Source organism: Apium graveolens, chromosome 7 (genome assembly GCF_009905375.1).
Source record: "Apium graveolens cultivar Ventura chromosome 7, ASM990537v1, whole genome shotgun sequence".
Taxonomy (NCBI): Eukaryota; Viridiplantae; Streptophyta; class Magnoliopsida; order Apiales; family Apiaceae; genus Apium; species Apium graveolens.
The window spans coordinates 243,032,689-243,052,189 of record NC_133653.1 but is presented as its reverse complement, the minus strand read 5'-3'; the positions used below and the strand labels follow the sequence as shown (position 1 = coordinate 243,052,189).

At 40.0% G+C, this 19,501-nt stretch overlaps 1 protein-coding gene across 1 annotated transcript in view; it reads left to right on the top strand.

Moving 5' to 3' along the window:
• The first annotated feature begins 387 nt into the window (after positions 1-387).
• LOC141674593 (uncharacterized) overlaps positions 388-19,501 on the top strand; it is a 115,228-nt gene continuing 96,114 nt past the window's right edge. The window contains exons 1-2 of the mRNA XM_074481303.1: positions 388-717; positions 799-1,182. Coding sequence (XP_074337404.1) covers positions 388-717; positions 799-1,182 — 714 coding nt within the window. The remainder of the gene's footprint in view (positions 718-798; positions 1,183-19,501) is intronic.

The window sequence follows — 19,501 nt, the reverse complement described above, 5'->3', positions numbered from 1 at the left end:
CCTCTATTCCTGATAATAATCAAAATTGGAGGAATAGTTTCGTCGGGTTACGTTGGGAGAATGGTGACTGGGGCACACTTTTTCGATCTTCCTTTGGGAAGGTCAGTGATGGTAGCCTCAAATCCATTCACTTAACTCCTGAAGAAACTATTATTTATAATGGGCTTACTCAGGATGATGGCACGACCACCAGTTGGACTCTCTTAGAGGAGTTTTCCCTGATTCATGTGGGACTATCCTCTGTTTCTCAACAGGGTATTTTTCTTCCCTTCTCAATTTTACTTCATTTCATGCATTATTAACTTCACTTATTTTGTCCTTTGCTTTGTTTCAGCTGCTAAGGAGATTAACGAGGACAATGTTCCTTTGGTTGAGGAAACAGCTAGGATGAAGAAAGCTCGGCTCGCAGGCCTAGACACCCGGGGAAAGGCCACGGAGCCTATCTTTTTGAAGAAGCACAAAGAGCCTATAGGGGAGGCCTCAACTGAAGGAGCTGGAGGCCATGGTACTCCTATCACTGCTGCTGCCCCTACTGCTGCTGCAACAGGTGCCTTTCAGCCTCTCTGGGGATTCCGCCGAGGGGACACCGTAGTTGGTTCCACGAAACATGCTTGGGATTGGTCTTACCATAGCGTGACCCCCAAGGATTTTACTGATGTGGTGGCCACCCCTGATCTTGAGAGGATCAAGCTCATGGGAGCTCAGTCTCTGGCTTCGGTATGCCTTCTCTTTTTTGAACTTATTTTTCGTTCTTGTAGCATTTTCTTGCCTTATACTTTGTTAATTGCTTTGTTTCAGTCTAACGCCTATTTTCAAGGCGCTGTGAGGCAAGCCGAATCATGGAAGCGGGCTTCTGATAAGGCCGATAATGCCCTCAGGAGGCAACAGAAGAAGTATGCTACCCTGGAGAAGAAGCTCAAGCGCAAGGAGGAAGAACTCGGAGAGTCTAACGCCGAGCTGGTGGTACTTCGGGCGGAGAAGGATAAAGCTATAGACAACTATCTGGACTCGGAGGAGTTTGCCCAATCCATGAGGATTAGGGATGATTCAGTCTTTCCCGAGTTTTTTAGGACTGGTTGGGACACGGCCCTTGGGACCGTGAACGAGGCTTGTCCTGATATTAACCCGGCGGACTACATCTGCCCTGATGACGAGGCTTTGCTACAGTGGTTTCGTACCCGAGTAGTTGTCTCGGACCATGTTCCTCAGGATCCACTCCTTCCTCCTCCCGAGTCTTCTTCCAGACCTGCTGAGGACGACAGCTCTTCCTCCTCCTCCGAGACGACAGAGACATCCAGCGAGAGTGGAGAGGACGATGATATGGATGCCGAGGGTACTTCAGCTCCTTAGAGCTTTTTCAGCCCTGCGTGGCTTGTTTTTTTTTATTTTCGAGACTTTATTTATCAAACTTTTGTAACATCTATCAGATCTATTTCATTTATCACCTTTTATGCTTGCATCCATGCATTTGATTTTTATTTGTTAGGCCACAAACATACTTTGAAGAACTTATGAATTTCATAAAATTGTCTGGGATTCGTCCCTTACACAAGTCTTAATAAACTTCGTAATAAAACTAAAACATATAAATCCTAAGCAAGCAAAGCTTCAAGGTGCTTTTCAACCTACTCGCCATCCCGACGAGTGAGAATCGTATCCGGCTTCCCTACACATAGTAAACCTTCAGGTTTTGTGCATGCCAAGTTCTCGGGACTTCAAAACCATCCATAGTCTCTAGCTTGTAGGTTCCTCTACCTTGAACACTCTTGACTCTGTACGGCCCTTCCCAATTCGGGGCAAGCTTCCCTTTTTGTCCTACACCAGATGCTTTTATCTTCCTCAAGATTAGATCGCCTTGTATAAAAAACCTTTCTTTAACCCTTAGGTTGTAGTAGAATGAAGCTTTTTTCTGATATTCTACTATCTTTGCATGTGCTTTATCTCGCACTTCATCAATTAAATCCAGGGCTAATCTCTGCCCTTCCTCATTTTCTTTCTCATCGAAAGCCTGAATCCTTGGAGAGGAATGTGATATCTCCACGGGAACTACTGCTTCCGCCCCATATGCCAACATGAAAGGAGTTGCATCTGTCGTGACTCTACAAGTAGTCCTGTAGGCCCATAATATTGGAAGTATCTCATCTACCCAATTATTTTTTGACTTCTCGATCCTCTTCTTTAGTCCATCCAGGATTATCCGATTTGCTACCTCTGCTTGTCCATTGGCTTGCGGGTGAGCCACAGAGGTGAATCGTAACTCGATTTCATTTTCTTCACAATACTTCTTGAATTCCTCATTGTTGAATTGTGTTCCATTGTCAGTGACAAGGATACGGGGAATTCCATATCGGCACATAATGTTTTCCCACAGGAATTGTGCAACCTGCTTAGTAGTGATTTTGGCCAAGGGTTTGGCTTCGATCCACTTGGTGAAATAATCAATGGCTACAATCAGAAATTTCCTTTGTGCCGTGGCCATAGGAAAAGGCCCTAGAATATCCATCCCCCACATGGCAAAGGGAATAGGCGAGTTGATAGAGGTCAGCATCTCAGGGGGTTGTCTAACAATTGGTGCATGCTTCTGACAGCGGTCACACTTCTTTACATATTCTTTGGCATCAGCCATCATTTCTGGCCAATAGAAGCCTAAACGAGTTATCTTATGAGCCAAGGCCCTGCCCCCCAAGTGTTGTCCACAAATACCTTCATGCACTTCTTCAAGAGCCAAGCGTGCCTCATCGGGCCTGAGACACCTCAAGTAGGGAACCACGAAAGATCTTTTGTAAAGAATCCCATCTATCAAAGAGTATCTTAGTGCCCGAACAGTTAACTTCCGTGCTTCAGTTGCATCACTTGGCAACCAACCGGTCTGAATGTGAGCCTTGATGGGATCAATCCATGACGTCCCCAAGCCTATGGGAGCCACTAGCTTAACATCTATGCTCCGTGTCTTCAAAACACGGAAGTACACACTTCCTGAACTTTCTTCAATCTCAGACGAAGCGAACTTTGATAGCGCATCCGCCTTAACATTTTCTTCCCTTGGAATGTGTTCAACATGGCATTCATTAAATTGGGTCATCACAGCCCTTACTAGGCGGACATACTTAGCCATCGTATCATCCCTTGCCTCAAATTCTCCCTTTACCTTGGATATGATCAGCTTCGAGTCTCCACGGACCTTTAAGTTTTTGACTCTAAGTGTCCCAGCTAGACCAAGGCCAGCTATCAGGGCTTCATACTCTGCCTCATTGTTTGTGGTTGGAAAATCTAACTTCATAGCATACTCAATTAAGAACCCATCAGGGCTTTGCAAAACCAACCCTGCTCCACTGGAATTTGTTTTTGATGTTCCATCAAAATAGAGAACCCAATATTCTTTTTCCTTGTCATTCTTCTCCCTGTCCCCATTGTCGACTCTCTTGTCTTGAGGTATGGTATCTTCCTGCCCCCCGACTTCTTGGTTGGGTATGGTACATTCCACCACGAAGTCAGCTAGTGCCTGGGCTTTTATGGCCATACGTGGCTTATACTTGAGATCGAACTCTCCCAACTCTATTGCCCACTTAATCAGTCTCCCACTTGCCTTGGGACTGTGAATGATATTTCTCAGTGGATGATTTGTTAGCACTTCAATTTGGTGAGCTTGAAAATAAGGACGCAGCTTTCTTGAAGCCATTACCAAGGCTAAAGCGAATTTCTCAATGGCTGAATAATTCAACTCAGCACCATGCAAAATTTTGCTGACATAGTACACGGGTTTCTGGACTTTCAGTTCCTCCTTAACCAACACCGCGCTCAAGGCGCTCTCTGAAACAGCCAAGTACAAGAATAAAACTTCATTCAGAACTGGCTTGGCCAACAACGGGGCCTGGCCCATATACTTCTTTAACTCTTCAAATGCCTTCTGATTTTCCTCACTCCATACGAAGTCTTTGATGTTCTTTAGTGACTTGAAAAATGACAAGCACTTGTCTCCTGACTTGGAGATGAATCGTCCTAACGCAGCAACCCTTCCTATAAGCTTCTGAACATCCTTAACAGTTTTTGGTGGTTCCATGTCCAGGATTGCCTTTATCTTATCCGGGTTAGCCTCAATTCCCCTCTTTGAGACCATCAGTCCCAAGAATTTTCCAGATCCTACTCCGAAAGCACACTTCGTAGGATTCAACATCATCTTGTGGTACCTTAGGACCTCAAAAGCTTCCCTTAAATGGGCTATATGATCAGTCTTTACTAGACTCTTGACTAACATGTCATCAACATAGACTTCCATAGTCTTACCAATAAGATCCTTAAAAATTCTATTCACCAACCTTTGATAGGTGGCTCCTGCATTCTTGAGACCAAACGCCATAACAAGATAACAATAAACACCAAAGTCAGTGATAAATGATACCTTTGGAATGTCATCCTTATGCATTTTGATCTGGTTGTATCCGCTAAACCCATCCATGAAACTCAGCATCTCATGTCCAGCGGTGGCATCAATCAAGGTATCAATTCTAGGCAGCGGAAAACAGTCTTTGGGGCATGCATCATTCAGATCGGTGAAGTCTATACACATCCTCCACTTTTCATTAGCCTTCTTCACCATTACAGGGTTTGCTAACCACTCCGAAAATTGAATCTCCTCAATGAAACCAGCCTCTAAGAGCTTTTCCACTTCCTGCCTTATAGCCTCTTGTCTTTCCGGGGCAAAATTTCTTTTCTTTTGTTTCACTGTCTTCCGGCTTGGATCCACGTTTAGCTTGTGAGTAATTAACTCCGGGTCTATGCCTGGCATATCAGCTGCTGACCATGCAAACACATCACTATTTTCTTGCAAAAATTTCACTAATTTCCCTCTAAGGGGCTCCTCTAATGTGGCTCCAATGAAAGTCATCCTCTCAGGATTCTTGGGATCTAAAGGAACCGAAACCAATTCTTCTGCTGGCCTTCCTCTATTCTCATCATTTTCTCGAACATCCATATCTTCAATAGGAAGAACCTGCCCCCCGACTCCATCTGCCCTCAAAGAGGCCACATAACAGCTTCTAGCCATTTTTTGATCTCCTCTCTCTTCTCCAATCCCGTTTCGGGTGGGAAACTTCATGACTGAATGGTAGGAAGAGGGGACTGCCTTGAAGGCATGTATCCCTGTTCTCCCCATGATAGCATTATAAGTTGAACTAGCCTTTACCACCACGAAATCCAGCATCTGCGTTGCTTGCCTTGGCTCCGTACCTATGGTGGTTGGCAATTTAATTATCCCTTCCACAGGACATTCTACTCCAGCAAATCCATATATCGGCATGTCGGTTGGTGTCAACTGGGAGTCGTTATACCCCATCCTTAGAAAGGTGTCGTGGAGCAAGATATCCACAGAAGCACCATTATCCACAAGGACCCTCTTAACCGGGCTATTTCCTATTATCGGCGTTATGACCAGCGGGTCGTCATGGGGAAACTTCACACCCTCTAGGTCGGAATCATCAAAAGCCAATGTTACTTCTGTCCTGGCCCTCTTCTGGGCTTCTCCAACAATATGCATAACCTCTCTAGTATATGCCTTTCTGGAATTTTTGGACAATCCAGCAGCAGTTGGACCTCCAAAGATCGTGTTTATCACAGGCCCTCGAGGTCTCGGCCCTCCATAAATGGTGTTTATAACTGGTCCTCTAGGTTGGGGATTCTGCCCCTGATCGTCTTGGTCCCTCCTACGATCTTCAAAGTTCTTCCTTCCATTATTATTTCTGTCCCCTCCATCTCCAGTATACTTGTTCAATCTTCCTTTTCGAATCAAAAACTCAATTTCATCTTTCAATTGCCTACACTCATCGGTGTCATGGCCAACATCTTTGTGAAACCTGCAATACTTGCCCTTATCTAGCTTGGCGGGATCAGCCTTCAAGGGCTTAGGCCAGCGAATATCTCTGTCTTTCTCAATCTCCATCAAAATCTGACTTCTGGGAGCATTCAGCTTAGCGTATTCAGTGAACTTTTGCCCAGGTCCTCCCTTCTTGGGGGTTGAATCAGGATTTTGTTCGGTTCTAGGATATTTGCCCTTAGCGATATACTCCAAATCAGTTTTTCGTTTCTTGCCTCCAGTGGGCTCATTACTTACTACGGTCTTCCTCATACTTTCTTCAACCTTGATATACTTCCCTGCCCTCTCTTGGAGCTGCAACATGCTCTCAGGGGGTCGTTTGGCCAAAGACATCTTGAAAAACTCATCCCTAGTTCCTTGTTGCAGTGCTATCATGGCTACCTTATCATCAAGGTCTGGGACTTTTAAAGCCTCTTTTGTAAAACGATTCAGGTAATCTCTTAAGGATTCCTTAGCTCCCTGCACAAGACTCATAAGAGATGCTGAACTTTTCTCATGGACTCTTCCACTGATGAATTGCTTAATAAAAGCCTGACTTAATTCTCTGAATGATCCAATAGAATTTGGGGGTAGGCGACTGTACCATCTTTGAGCCATACCCGACAGGGTTTGAGGGAAGGCCCGACATTTTATAGCATCATTCACGGGTTGCAGCAGCAGTGCATTAGAGAATGTCCTAACATGATTAGCGGGGTCTCCCGTGCCATCATAGGCTTTGATAGTGGGCATCTTGAATTTCCTTGAGATATGGGCATTCATTATCTCTTCTGTGAAGGGTGGAGTTGGATCGTCAGGATCTCCAAGTGGAAGGAGATTGCTTGGATCAGTTCTTGGGACAGCAGCCCTTCTTCTTACCGGACCATCCAGGTCTATGATAGGAGGAGGATTTCTCCCCCTAGGAGGTATGTGGGGTCTGGTGGCTTGGTGAGCCTCCAAATCACGCCTCAGCCTTTGGATTTTAGCCTCATGAGCCCTGATCTTTTCCTGCACTTCTTGGGGATTCGCCCCTGGGGTGCTTTGGGGGCGTTGCCTTCCATCGGCCATTGGCTCTTTTCCAGGACGCCTCCTTCTCGGGGCCACTTCATCATCCGAAGATTCGGAGTCTCTCTCAGTGTATGGACCAGAAAATTCCCGATCCTCAGGGATAGGATCCAAACCTCGTATATAGGGGGGCGACCGCCCTCGTGCTTCGCTTCGCCCAGCATATCCGCTTCCTCCAACCTCAGGGTGAAGGGGCATCCCATAAGGGGGGTTAGTAGTAACAATAGTTGAATATTCATACCCGACGGGTCGAGAATTCACAGGTATATGTATTTGTTGAACTTGAGGATTCGTACCTTGAATAGTCGGGGGAGTTGCCCCTTGTGGCTGAGGATGAGTTACCCCTGTCTGGGCTTCCCCCTGAGTAGATGCATAAGTTGAATGGGGAGGAACCTCCACGGTTGATGAAATCACCTGGGTTGTCTCTAATGGTGTTCCTTCCTCTAGAGCTCCAATTGTTCTCCGTGTTCTCGCCATGGTTGTTGTTGTTATTCCCACAGACGGCGCCAAATGTTATGGATTAAAAACTAATATATATAATTGCTGTATTTAATACTAAGGAACGTGAGCTTTGAGGCTCGATTTGACTGCTCTTGTGTTTCGTGACTCAATCTGCCTTAACAAGATGCCTACGTACCTTGCTGATTGCCAAGGATCAAGTCAAAAAACGTAGTTCTGATTTGTGGGGTGAGGCCCCTTATATAGATGTTGGTGGTCCTTGAATTGGACTTGGTATAGGAGACTTGGTGGACAAGCCTCTGAATTAGGATAGACTTAGGAGTCCTAGGAAGTAGGAAGCTGATTCCTTATCCTTTTAGGTCCCCTTGAGGCTAATCTATAAGGATTTATATCCTTATCGGGACTCTTCTCAATAGCTGATTTTTCCCTTATTAATTAATTATGAAATTAATTAATAATCAGGGCTTTTGGGCCTTTTTTATTCCACCAGGCCTGATCTGGTCCATCAGGCTTAACCTTTCTGGTCTGAATATTATACATCTTATTATTGGGCCTAGCAGCCCACAGTTTGTACAATTAATGCAGTGTTAATTATACAATCATAATTTATTTATCCCTATCATTGTCCTTGCAGCTTCAATTAGTGATATGTTCTTCCTTTCCACCACACCATTTTGTTGTGGGGTCCTTGGAGCTGAGAACTCATACATGATCCCATTTTCTTCACAGAACAACTTCATGGTTGAATTCTTGAACTCAGTTCCATTGTCACTCCTAATATTCCTTACTTTGAAATCAGGATGATTGTTGACTTGCTTGATATGATTTCACTAGCTTCATCCTTTGATCCAAGAAAATAAACCCATGAAAACTTTGAGAAATCATCTACAATCACTAGGCAATATCTTTTCCTTGAAATTGACAATATATTGACTGGTCTAAAGAGATCCATGTGTAGCAGTTGTAATGGTTCATCAATTGCAGATTCAAGCTTCTTACTGAATGATACTTTCTTTTGCTTTCCTTTCTGACAAGCATCACACAGTCCATCCCTTGTGAATTGTACTAGAGGCATTCCTTTAACTAAGTCCTTTTTGACTAGATCATTCATTGTCTTGAAATTCAAATGGGACAGCTTCTTGTGCCATAACCAACTTTCAACTGAGCTTGATTTGCTGAGAAGACAAGTAATAGATTCTGCATCTGTAGAGTTGAAGTCAGCTAAGTACACATTCCCTTTTCTAACTCCAGTTAGAACCACTTTATTATCCTTCTTACTTGTGACAATACAGGCTTCAGAATTGAAGGAAACAGTATTCCCTCTGTCACATAGTTGACTGATGCTCAATAAGTTGTGTTTGAGACCATCAACCAATGCAACTTCATCAATGATGACATTTTCTTTTGAAATCAAGCCATATCCCATAGTGAATCCTTTGATGTCATCTCCAAAGGTTATGCTAGGGCCAGCTCTCTCCTTAAACTCTGTGAGCAGGGTGAAATCTCCTGTCATGTGTCTTGAACAACCACTGTCCAAGTACCATAGATTCCTTCTTTTTCCCTGCACACAACAAAATCAATTAAGTTGATTTTGGTACCCAAGTTTCCTTGGGTCCAGCCTTGTTAGTCTTTTTCCTAGACTTCATTCCTCCTACATCTTTTGACTTAGGTAACTTTGGGTCAACCTTGATCTCAGATGTGGTTGGTTGAAGTGTAGGGTTAGTCACAGAATCATTTAGCACATTTGATTGAATTTGATAAGGCATAGATGGTGCAAACATGTTATTCCACATAGGCATATTGTATGGCATTTGAGGCATACTAAATGCATTAAAATAAGGATTATTAATATATGGCATGTTTGCAAAATGTGCATGGGGATTCTGATGAGACATAACAGGCATAGCATGCAGAGGTGACATAGACATGTTAGGCATGGAGTGATTTGAAGGCATGGGAGCATTTTTAACAGATTTGCAATTATCAGATAGGTGATTAACACTTTTACTATGCACACAGCTTTTTCTAGGAGCATACCTATCAGGTGTGTAATTGTTATATTTATTAATCCCTACCTTCCCATTTCTTTTAGATTTTCTTTTAGTTTCCTTCTTATCCTCAACCAACTTAAGCCTATTTTTCAGCTGATCTAAAGTCATGTGTCCTATATTCACCTTACTGGCATCTTTGGATGTGCTAGCTCATTCTTTGACAAAGTTCTTGAAAGTTGAATCATCCTTCTTATTGAGATTTTTATTTTTAAAATTACTTGCCTGTTTTAATTGATGAGCCTTCAACGGATGCTCTTTTTCTTCCTTCAACGGATAACTTTCATCATCCGTTGATTCCACATCCATTGACAATCCATCAATTAATTCTAACTCCTTTTTGTTTTTCTTCCAGGCATCCTCACAGAATGATTCAATTCCCTGAACCTTGGCAATCTGAACACTAACATCCCTAGATGTTTTCCAGGCCTTGATTACCTCTTGCTCACTTTCTAACTGTTTAGAAAGAATTTCTACTTTCTTAACAGCTTCTACTAGTTCACTCTCAACAGTCAAGCATTTAAGTTTAATCTTTTCAAGCTCAATTACCTGATCCTCTAACACATCATTCCTATCACTTAAAAACACATTATTCTCTTTGATCCTAGTGTTTTCCTTGGCTAGTGATTTAAGGGAAACTCGCAAATGATATAATTCATTGGACATATCATTTATGGCTTCATTGCATTCATTTTTAGAAAGCTGAGAGAGATCAGTAGTAATTACCTGGTTGCTTGATGAACTAGTTTCATTTTCATCAGAATTAGCCATCAGGGCTAGGTTGACATATTCCATATCATCATCTTCATTGACTCCATCTGCTGCCCAATCATCTTGAGTGAAAAAAGCTCTTTCCTTTTGTTTGAGCAAATCAAAATACTTCTTTTTATAATCAACTTGCTTAAATTTCTTCTTATCAGAGGTTGGCTTCCTACACTCACTTGCAAAGTGTCCACTAATGCCACAGTTATAACATTTGAACTTGGATTTGTCCACCATGTTTTTGTTTGGCTTAGTGAATTTTGTATTTTTCCTGAACTTCATCTTTGCAAACCTCCTAGACAGAAAAGCCAGATGTTCATCAACATCATCAGAGTCATCCTGATTGGAATTGTTTTCATCCTCAGCTACTTGCTCTTTACCCTTACTTGATTCTGATTTGCTTGTGCCAATTTTGAGACTTGGCATTGTCTTCTCCTCATTCCTGGTTTCAACCTTCTCACTGTCAGCTACAAGTGCAACTGATCCTCTTTTTCTCTTCCCCTTTTCCAACAGCTCATCTTGCTCCATCTCCAGTTCATATGTCTTCAAAATTCCATATAATCTTTCAAGTGTGAAGTCCTTATAATCTTGAGAATTTCTTAGAGAAACAGTCATAGGCTTCCATTCCTTTGGTAGAGACCTTAGAAATTTTAAATTGGAGTCTTAACTTGGTACACTCTGCCATACAGCTTCAATCCATTCAATAGTTTCTGAAATCTGTTGAAGGTATCATTCAATGATACTCCTTCTTCAAAATGAAAATATTCATACTGTTGAATGAGAAGCTGCATTTTATTTTCTCTAACTTGCTCAGTGCCTTCACAGATAAGCTGCACAGTATCCCAAATTTCCTTAGCAGTTTGGCTATTAATGACATTGTCAAACATATCTTGATCTAGGCCATTAAACAGAATGTTCATGGCTTTCTTGTCCTTGTGAACCTCTTCAATATCTTCAACAGTCCATTCTGCTTTTGGCTTGGGAATCGACTGTCCAACAACAACTATTGCAGTAGCAGCTGTGGCCACCTTGTGAGGGATGTGAGGACCATTTTCAATGCAGTTGATGTAGCTTTCATCTTGAGAGAGAAGATGTAAATGCATCTTCACTTTCCAGTGATGATAGTTATCTCTTTCCAAGATTGGAATCTTTACACCAATATCCTTCTTACTCATGATGTTAGCAGAATAGATCTTTAAACTCTTTGTATGTTAAGAGCTAGCTCTGATACCAATTGTTATTCCCAGTGGACTAACAATAAGATTTACAGAAGGGGGGTTGAATGTAAATCTCAAAACTTTTTCAAGTTTTGAGCAGTTTCTAAGGCTAAGTGTTTTGAGAGCAAGTGTGTGTGAATTGCTTGAAGCTAATGCAGCCAGATATATATTCAAACACAAATGTAAAGAACACAGAGAACTTAAAAACTTTTCTGGTGGATTTGTTGTTCCACCAGAGATGTGTTATTTCAGAAAATCTGTGATTCCAAGAATTAAATCATAGCTGCTTCCTAGTACAAACTAGATGATTTTCTCTCTGTATTTTTCTAAACAGCTCTGGAAAAATTCACATCTAATTACTAGCTGCTACTTGGTTTATATATCACCAAGTTTACAAGTGAAGACAAAACTGTAAAATACAATTAAAAAGGCTCTTCACATGTTTCTTCTTCATTTCTCTATCCCATGTAATTTAGGCTTTGCTGTTAATCTTTGAATACTTCCTTGTTTGCACCAGAATGGAAATGCTGCATTTTCTTGATTCCTCCTAGAGGCTTCCATATTCCAGTTTGTCTCTGTCAACCCATGTGCCTCTGTCAGCTTATGAATTGTCACTATCAACTGCTAATGAACTAAGCATCCGTTGAAGCTTTCATCCGTTAATGCCTTATCCGTTGAGGCTTTATCCGTTGAAGCTTTATCCGTTGATGCATTAGCAGTTGAAGTCTTTATCAGTTGAAGCACTTATCCGTTGATGGATATTATCCGTTGAAGCTTTAGAGACATCCGTTGAAGCTTTGTTTCTTATCTGTTGAAGGTCTTCAATATCAGTTGATACTTCTTCACTTATACAAAATTACAAGGCATGAAATATTTTCAATTAGCCCTCCTATTTGCATATCCACTAGTAGTCAACATGACTGATAATTTCCTACAACATCTAACAATTACAACTTGAATCCAGAGAATGAAATGTGCTACAATACTAAACTTATTGCTAAGTAAAGCTACTCCTTCAACGGATAGCCAAGATGGTCTTATCCGTTGAGGCTACAAACACTAGATTTCTACTTAAGTGTTTTGTATAACTTATCATCAAACTAATACACATATTCCTAACAAGTGGTACCTAATGCTGATGTGCTTTGTCATTGAGTGTTGAACTGGATTACCTGTCATAGCAATAGCACTTTGATTATCACAGTAAATAGGTATTTTAAAATATGTTAACCCATAATCCAGTAATTGATTCTTCATCCAAAGAATCTGTGCACAATAGCTTCCTGCACCAATGTACTCTGCTTCTGTAGTTGATGTGGAAATTGACTTTTGTTTCTTGCTAAACCAAGAAACCAATCTTCCTCTAAGAAATTGGCAGCTTCCACTTGTGCTTTTCCTGTCAATTTTGCAACTTGCAAAATCTGCATCTGAGTAACCTATTAGTTTAAAATCTGATTCTCTGGGATACCACAATCCCAGATCAGCTATTCCTTTAAGATACTTGAAAATTCTTTTCACAGCTGTTAAGTGAGGTTCTCTTGGATCTGCTTGGAATTTTGCACAAAGACAGGTAACATACATGATATAAGGTCTACAAGCAGTTAAATAGAGTTGAGAGCCAATCATACCTCTATAATCAGTAATATCTACTGATTTACCAGTATCTTTATCCAGTTTTGGTGCAGTGGCCATGAGAGTGGATGCACTTGAACAATCTTGCATTCCAAATTTCTTCAGCAAATTTCTGGTGTACTTGGTTTGACAAATAAAAGTGCCTTCTTCATTCTGCTTGACTTGAAGGCCCAGAAAATAGCTAAGTTCCCCCATCATACTCATTTGATATCTTGACTGCATCAGTTTGGCAAACTTCTTGCAAAGTCTGTCATTTGTAGAACCAAAGATGATATCATCAACATATATCTGGACCAGAAGTAAGTCCTTTCCATGGTTGAGGTAGAACAGTGTTTTGTCTATAGTTCCTCTGTTAAATCCACTTTCCAGAAGAAATTGAGCTAATGTCTCATACCATGCTCTTGGAGCTTGCTTAAGGCCATAAAGTGCTTTATTAAGCCTGTAGACATGATTAGGATATTTGGGATCTACAAAGCCTGGAGGTTGTTCAACATATACTTCCTCCTCCAATTCTCCATTTGAAAGACAGTAAACTTTTTGTGAGCAGCATAAGCCAAAAATATCCTTATGGCTTCCAATCTAGCAACTGGTGCAAATGTTTCATCATAATCAAGTTCATTTACCAATCTTGTAAAAGTAGCTTCAGATAATGGTTTTGTGAAGATATCTGCTAGTTGTTAATCTGTGGAAACAAAATGCAATTCCAATGTACCTTCATCCACATGTTCCCTTATGAAGTGGTACCTAATGCTGATGTGCTTTGTCATTGAGTGCTGAACTGGATTACATGTCATAGCAATAGCACTTTGATTATCACAGTAAATAGGGATTTTAGAAAATTCTAACCCATAATCCAGTAACTGATTCTTCATCCAAAGAAGCTGTGCACAACAGCTTACTGTAGCAATGTATTCTGCTTCTGCAGTTGATGTGGAAATTGACTTCTGTTTCTTGCTAATCCAAGAAACCAATCTGCCTCCAAGAAATTGGCAGCTTCCACTTGTGCTTTTCCTGTCAATTTTGCATCCTAAAAAATCTGCATCTGAGTAACCTATTAGCTTAAAGTCTGATTCTCTAGGATACCACAATCCCAGATCAGTTGTACCCTTATGGTACTTGAAAATTCTTTTCACAGCTGTTAAGTGAGGTTCTCTTGGATCTGCTTGAAATCTTGCACAAATACAGGTAGCATACATGATATCAGGTCTACTTGCAGTTAGATAGAGTAGAGAGCCAATCATATCTCTGTAATCAGTAATATCTACTGATTTACCAGTATCCTTATCCAACTTAATAGCAATGGCCATAGGAGTGGATGCACTTGAACAATCCTGCATTCTAAATTTCTTCAACAAATTTCTGGTGTACTTAGATTGACAAATAAAAGTTCCTTCTTTATTCTGCTTGACTTAAAGGCCCAGAAAATAGTTAAGTTCTCCCATCATACACATTTGATATCTTGACTGCATTAGTTTGGCAAACTTCTTACAAAGTCTGTCATTTGTAGAACCAAAAATGATATCATCAACATATATTTGCACCAAAAGTAAGTCCTTTCCATGGTTGAGGTAGAACAGTATTTTGTCAATAGTTCCTCTATTAAATCCACTTTTCAAAAGAAACTGAGCTAATGTCTCATACCATGCTCTTGGAGCTTGCTTAAGGCCATAAAGTGCTTTATCAAGCCTGTAGACATGATTGGGAAATTTGGGATCTACAAAGCCTAGAGGTTGTTCAACATATACTTCCTCTCCCAATTCTCCATTAAGAAAAGCACTTTTCACATCTATTTGAAATACTTTAAACTTCTTGTGAGCAGCATAAGACAAAAATATTCTTATGGCTTCCAATCTAGCAACTGGTGCAAATGTTTCATCATAATCAATTCCCTTTGGTTGAAAGTATCCTTTTGCAGCCAGCCTTGCTTTGTTCCTTATAATTATGCCATCACTGTTAGTTTTGTTTCTGAACACCCATTTTATACCAACAACTGATCTGTTCCTTGGTCTTGGCACTAGGGTCCAGACTTTATTTCTTTCAAATTCATTTAACTCTTCTTGCATTGCTCGCACCCAATCAGCATCTCGAAGAGCTTCTTCCACTTTCTTTGGTTCAGTTTGAGAAAAAAAAGAATGATAAAGACATTCATTTGATGTAGCTGTTCTAGTTCTGACACCTGCATCAGGATTTCCAAAAATTAAGTCAGGTGTATGTGCTTTAGTCCACTTCCTTGCAGATGGAAAGTTTTCTCTAGAACTGGATGCTCCCCTATGATCCATGATGTCTCCATCAATATTTTCTGATGCTCCCCCTGAAATTATGCTCTCTGAGTTGGATCCTTCATTATTTGAGTTTCCAGAAATATCAGAACATGAGTTTCCAAAATTATCAGAACTTGGCTCATCAGAACATGAAAAGCCTGTTGTAGGTTCTGATGCTTCTTGAGATGTGGTTGGATCTTCAGTATGCTCCCCCAGCACAGGTGCATTTTCCTTAGGCGTAGTCACCAGAGTTTCAATAACATCAGAGTTTAATCCATCAGAGTTTGCAGTAGCAGGATTTACAGAATCATAATTTAAAACTTCATTCTCGAATCTCAGCTGATCATAATCATTGAAATCTTCAAGTCCACTAATCTTCTTATCATCAAAAAAGACATTGATAGATTCCATGAAAACCCTTGTTCTTAAATTGTAGACTCTGAAGGCTTTTGTAGAAAGTGGATATCCAATAATAATTCCTTCATCAGCTTTTAGATCAAATTTGGATAGCTGTTCGGGATGAGTCTTAAGAACAAAACACTTGCATCCAAATACATGAAAATACTTCAGATTTGGCTTCTTTTTCTTCACCATCTCATATGGTGTTTTTCCATGCTTGTTAATGAGTGTTGCATTCTGAGTAAAACAAGCAGTCTGCACAGCTTCAGCCCAAAAGTAGGTTGGCAACTTTGCTTCATCAAGCATAGTTCGTGCAGCTTCAATAAGAGTTCTATTCTTTCTTTCAACAACTCCATTTTGTTGTGGAGTTCCAGGAGCAGAAAATTCCTGCTTTATTCCATGGTCTTTGCAGAACTCTTCAATGATCAAATTCTTAAACTGAGTGACATTATCACTTCTTATGATTTTCACAGAATCTTTGACCAATTTATCCAGTTACTTGACATGATCAATCAAGATAGATTCAGTTTCACTTTTTGTGTGCAAGAAATACACCCATGTGTATCTGGTGAACTCATCCACTATGACCATAGCATAATTCTTCTTTGCAATAGACATGACATTAACTGGACCAAATAAATCAACATGTAGTAGGTGATAAGGCTCAATAATTGATGATTCGGTCTTGCTCTTGAATGAAGATTTTCTTTTTTTTTGCCTTCTAACATGAATCACAAAGGCCATCAGGAGCAAATACTGATTTTGGTAGTCCTCTCACTAGATCTTTCTTGACTAGTTCATTTATATTGTTAAAATTTAAATGAGAGAGTTTCTTGTGCCAATCCCAGCTTTCTTCATTTGATGCTCTACTCAACAGACAGATTGCAGAACCATCAATATTTGTTGAAAGCTTGGCTTCATAAATGTTACCATGCCTGTATCCTTTCAGAACAACTTTGCCTTTAGATTTGCTTACAACTTCACAGTGTTCTTCAAAGAAATCCACATGATAACCTCTGTCACAGATTTGACTGACACTCAGCAGATTGTGTTTAAGTCCTGAGACCAGAGCTACTTTTTCAATGATGACATTCCCAAGATTGATATTGCCATATCCCAGAGTTTTTCCAATGTTGCCATCTTCATAAGAAACACCTGGGCCAATTTCTCCACAAAGTCTGATAGCAGGGCTTTATTTCCAGTCATATTTCCTGAACATCCACTGTCCAGAACTAAGATGTTCTTCCTATTGCCCAGCAATCACAAATCCCACTAATGATTAGTTTTAAGGACCCAGACTTGCTTGGATCCTTTGGCCTTTTTAAGTTTGTTAACATTTGCAGTGGATTCAGCATCAGAGTTTATGTTAACAGTTTCCTTATCAGAATTTGCTATATCATACTTTGCATCAGAACTTATACTAGAAGGAATAATGCTAACTTTCTTTACAGAAGGTTTTATTTGATAATAATCATAGTACAAACTATGATATTCCTTACAAGTATAAATAGAATGCCATAAACTACCACAATGAAAACAAGGATTTTGTGGCTTATATCTAACAGACTGACTCTTAACTCCTGATTTTGAAGGTAAGGAGTTTATATTCTTATTCTTCTTGCAAAAAGAAGCCTGATGGTTAGAATTTCCACAGTTATGACATGTTTTTCTAGGAGCATTAGGAACAGGCTTATAATTGTTACTTTTGTTCACACCTTCCTTTCCATTCCTATTTTTCCTTGGTGACTTTACCTTGTTTACATTCTTAACATCTTTCAGCTTATGTTTAAGTTGCTTCTTAGTCATTAAGCCTATGTTAACTTCAGTTGGCTTATCCTGTTTAGGTTTGTCAGAAGTTAATTTCTCCTTAACTCCTGATTTAACAATATCAGACTTTGCAGTTACAAACTTAACAGGATTTACCTTTGGTTTTTGTTTAACAACTATAGGCTCAGTTTCTACAGTTCCGTTACTGTTCTTACCATCTCCATAACCTAAGCCCTCTTTCCAGTTTCCATTACTAAGAATATCCTGAGTTGCTTTACTAGAGTTAGTCCAAGTCCTGATAATCTCTCTTTCCTTTTCTAACTCAGTTATTAGAGATTTATTAATTTTTAACACTTCATCCTTAACATAAAAGGCATCATCTCTATCTTTCTGAGTTTGATGGAACATGACTAACTCTTTTTCTAAATAATCATTCCTCTTTTAATAAGTAAGATTTTCAGAAGTTAATCTTTCACATGTTAAATTTTGATCTTTATAACTAATGAACATGGTTTTAAGATATCTTATTAACTCAGTAATATCATCAGTATGAAAGGCATAAGTAGTTTGAGGTACCTTTAAGTCAATAGTATCAGAACTGCTATCAGCATTTGCCATCAAGGCATAGTTTTCCTTATTCTCAGAATCTGAAGCATCTGACAAGCTTTTCTTCTTTGTGACAAGAGCCTTTCCTTTGTCACTTTTCCCTTTTCTGCAATCTGGAGATATATGGCATTTATCACCACAGTTGTAGCATTTAACATTTGAGTAATCTCCTCTGTCAGACTTTCCTCCTTTGCCTTCAGATTTTCTGAAACCTTTCTTTTCAGAACTTGCACCTTTCCTGGAAAACTTCTTTCCTCTTCTGAATTTCCTGTATGCAATCTTTGTGATTCCTTTCACCATAAGAGCACATAGCTTCATCATCTCCTCATCAGGGTCAATCTCAGGTATACTTTCAGTTTCTGAGTCATCATCATTATCAGAACTTGATGACTCAGTATCAGACTTTGTGATGAGAGCTTTTTCCTTGCCTTTTCTTGAGGCAGCTACTTTGGGACTTTCCTCCTCAGCCACAAAGGCAACTATTCTTGACTTTCTTCCATTCCTCTTGCTTCTTTGTTCCATCTGAAGTACATGAGTCTTGAGCATCCCATAAATTTCATCAAGAGTTGTTTCATCAAGATTATAGTTGTTTCTTATTATTGTGGCCTTCAAATCCTATCTTTCAGGAAGAGCTAACAGGAACTTAAGATTTGAATCTTCAATATCATACTCTTTGTCGACTAGTGACAAATCATTCAAGAGTTTGACAAATCTGTCATATAAATCAGTTAATGACTCATCAGACTTTGAGTCAAAGTGCTCATACTCTTGAGTGAGTATTTTTTTCATGTTCTTCTTGATTGAATCAGTTCCCTGACACCTTGTTTCCAAAGCATCCCATATCTCTTTTGCAGTCTTGCAGTTAATTACCCTGTTTGACATGACATTATCAATGGCACTATGCAGCAAGTGTCTTACTTTTGCATCCTTTGTAATCGATGAGATATCTTCAGCAGTGTAATCACTTTTCTCCTTTGCTACAGACTTTGCTGGTTGTCCTGCAACTTTCACAGAGAGTTTGATTGGCATATGTGGTCCTTCATAAATCCTGTCGAGATATTCTGGATCTATAGCTTCCAGAAACATAGCCATCTTCACTTTCCATATGGAATACTCAGAAGGTTTCAACATGGGAACTCTTATAGTCTCATATCGACTATGAGTTACAGTTTTTGGAGGTTCTTCAGTTTTGGTGGGCTTGGTTGGAGTTTCTTCTTCAGACATGATTGATTTTGGATCTTAAACTATTTGTGTGTTAACAGAAGGCTCTAATACCACTTGTTAGGTCACACACACTGTAGAAGGGGGTCGAATACAGTGTTTAGCACAATCAAATCGAGTATAAGAACTCAAGTAACAGTAAACAGATTTATTCAACACAATAAACTCTGTTACAATACAGAACTGTCCTCTCTCAGTGATGAACAAATTATCACGAGA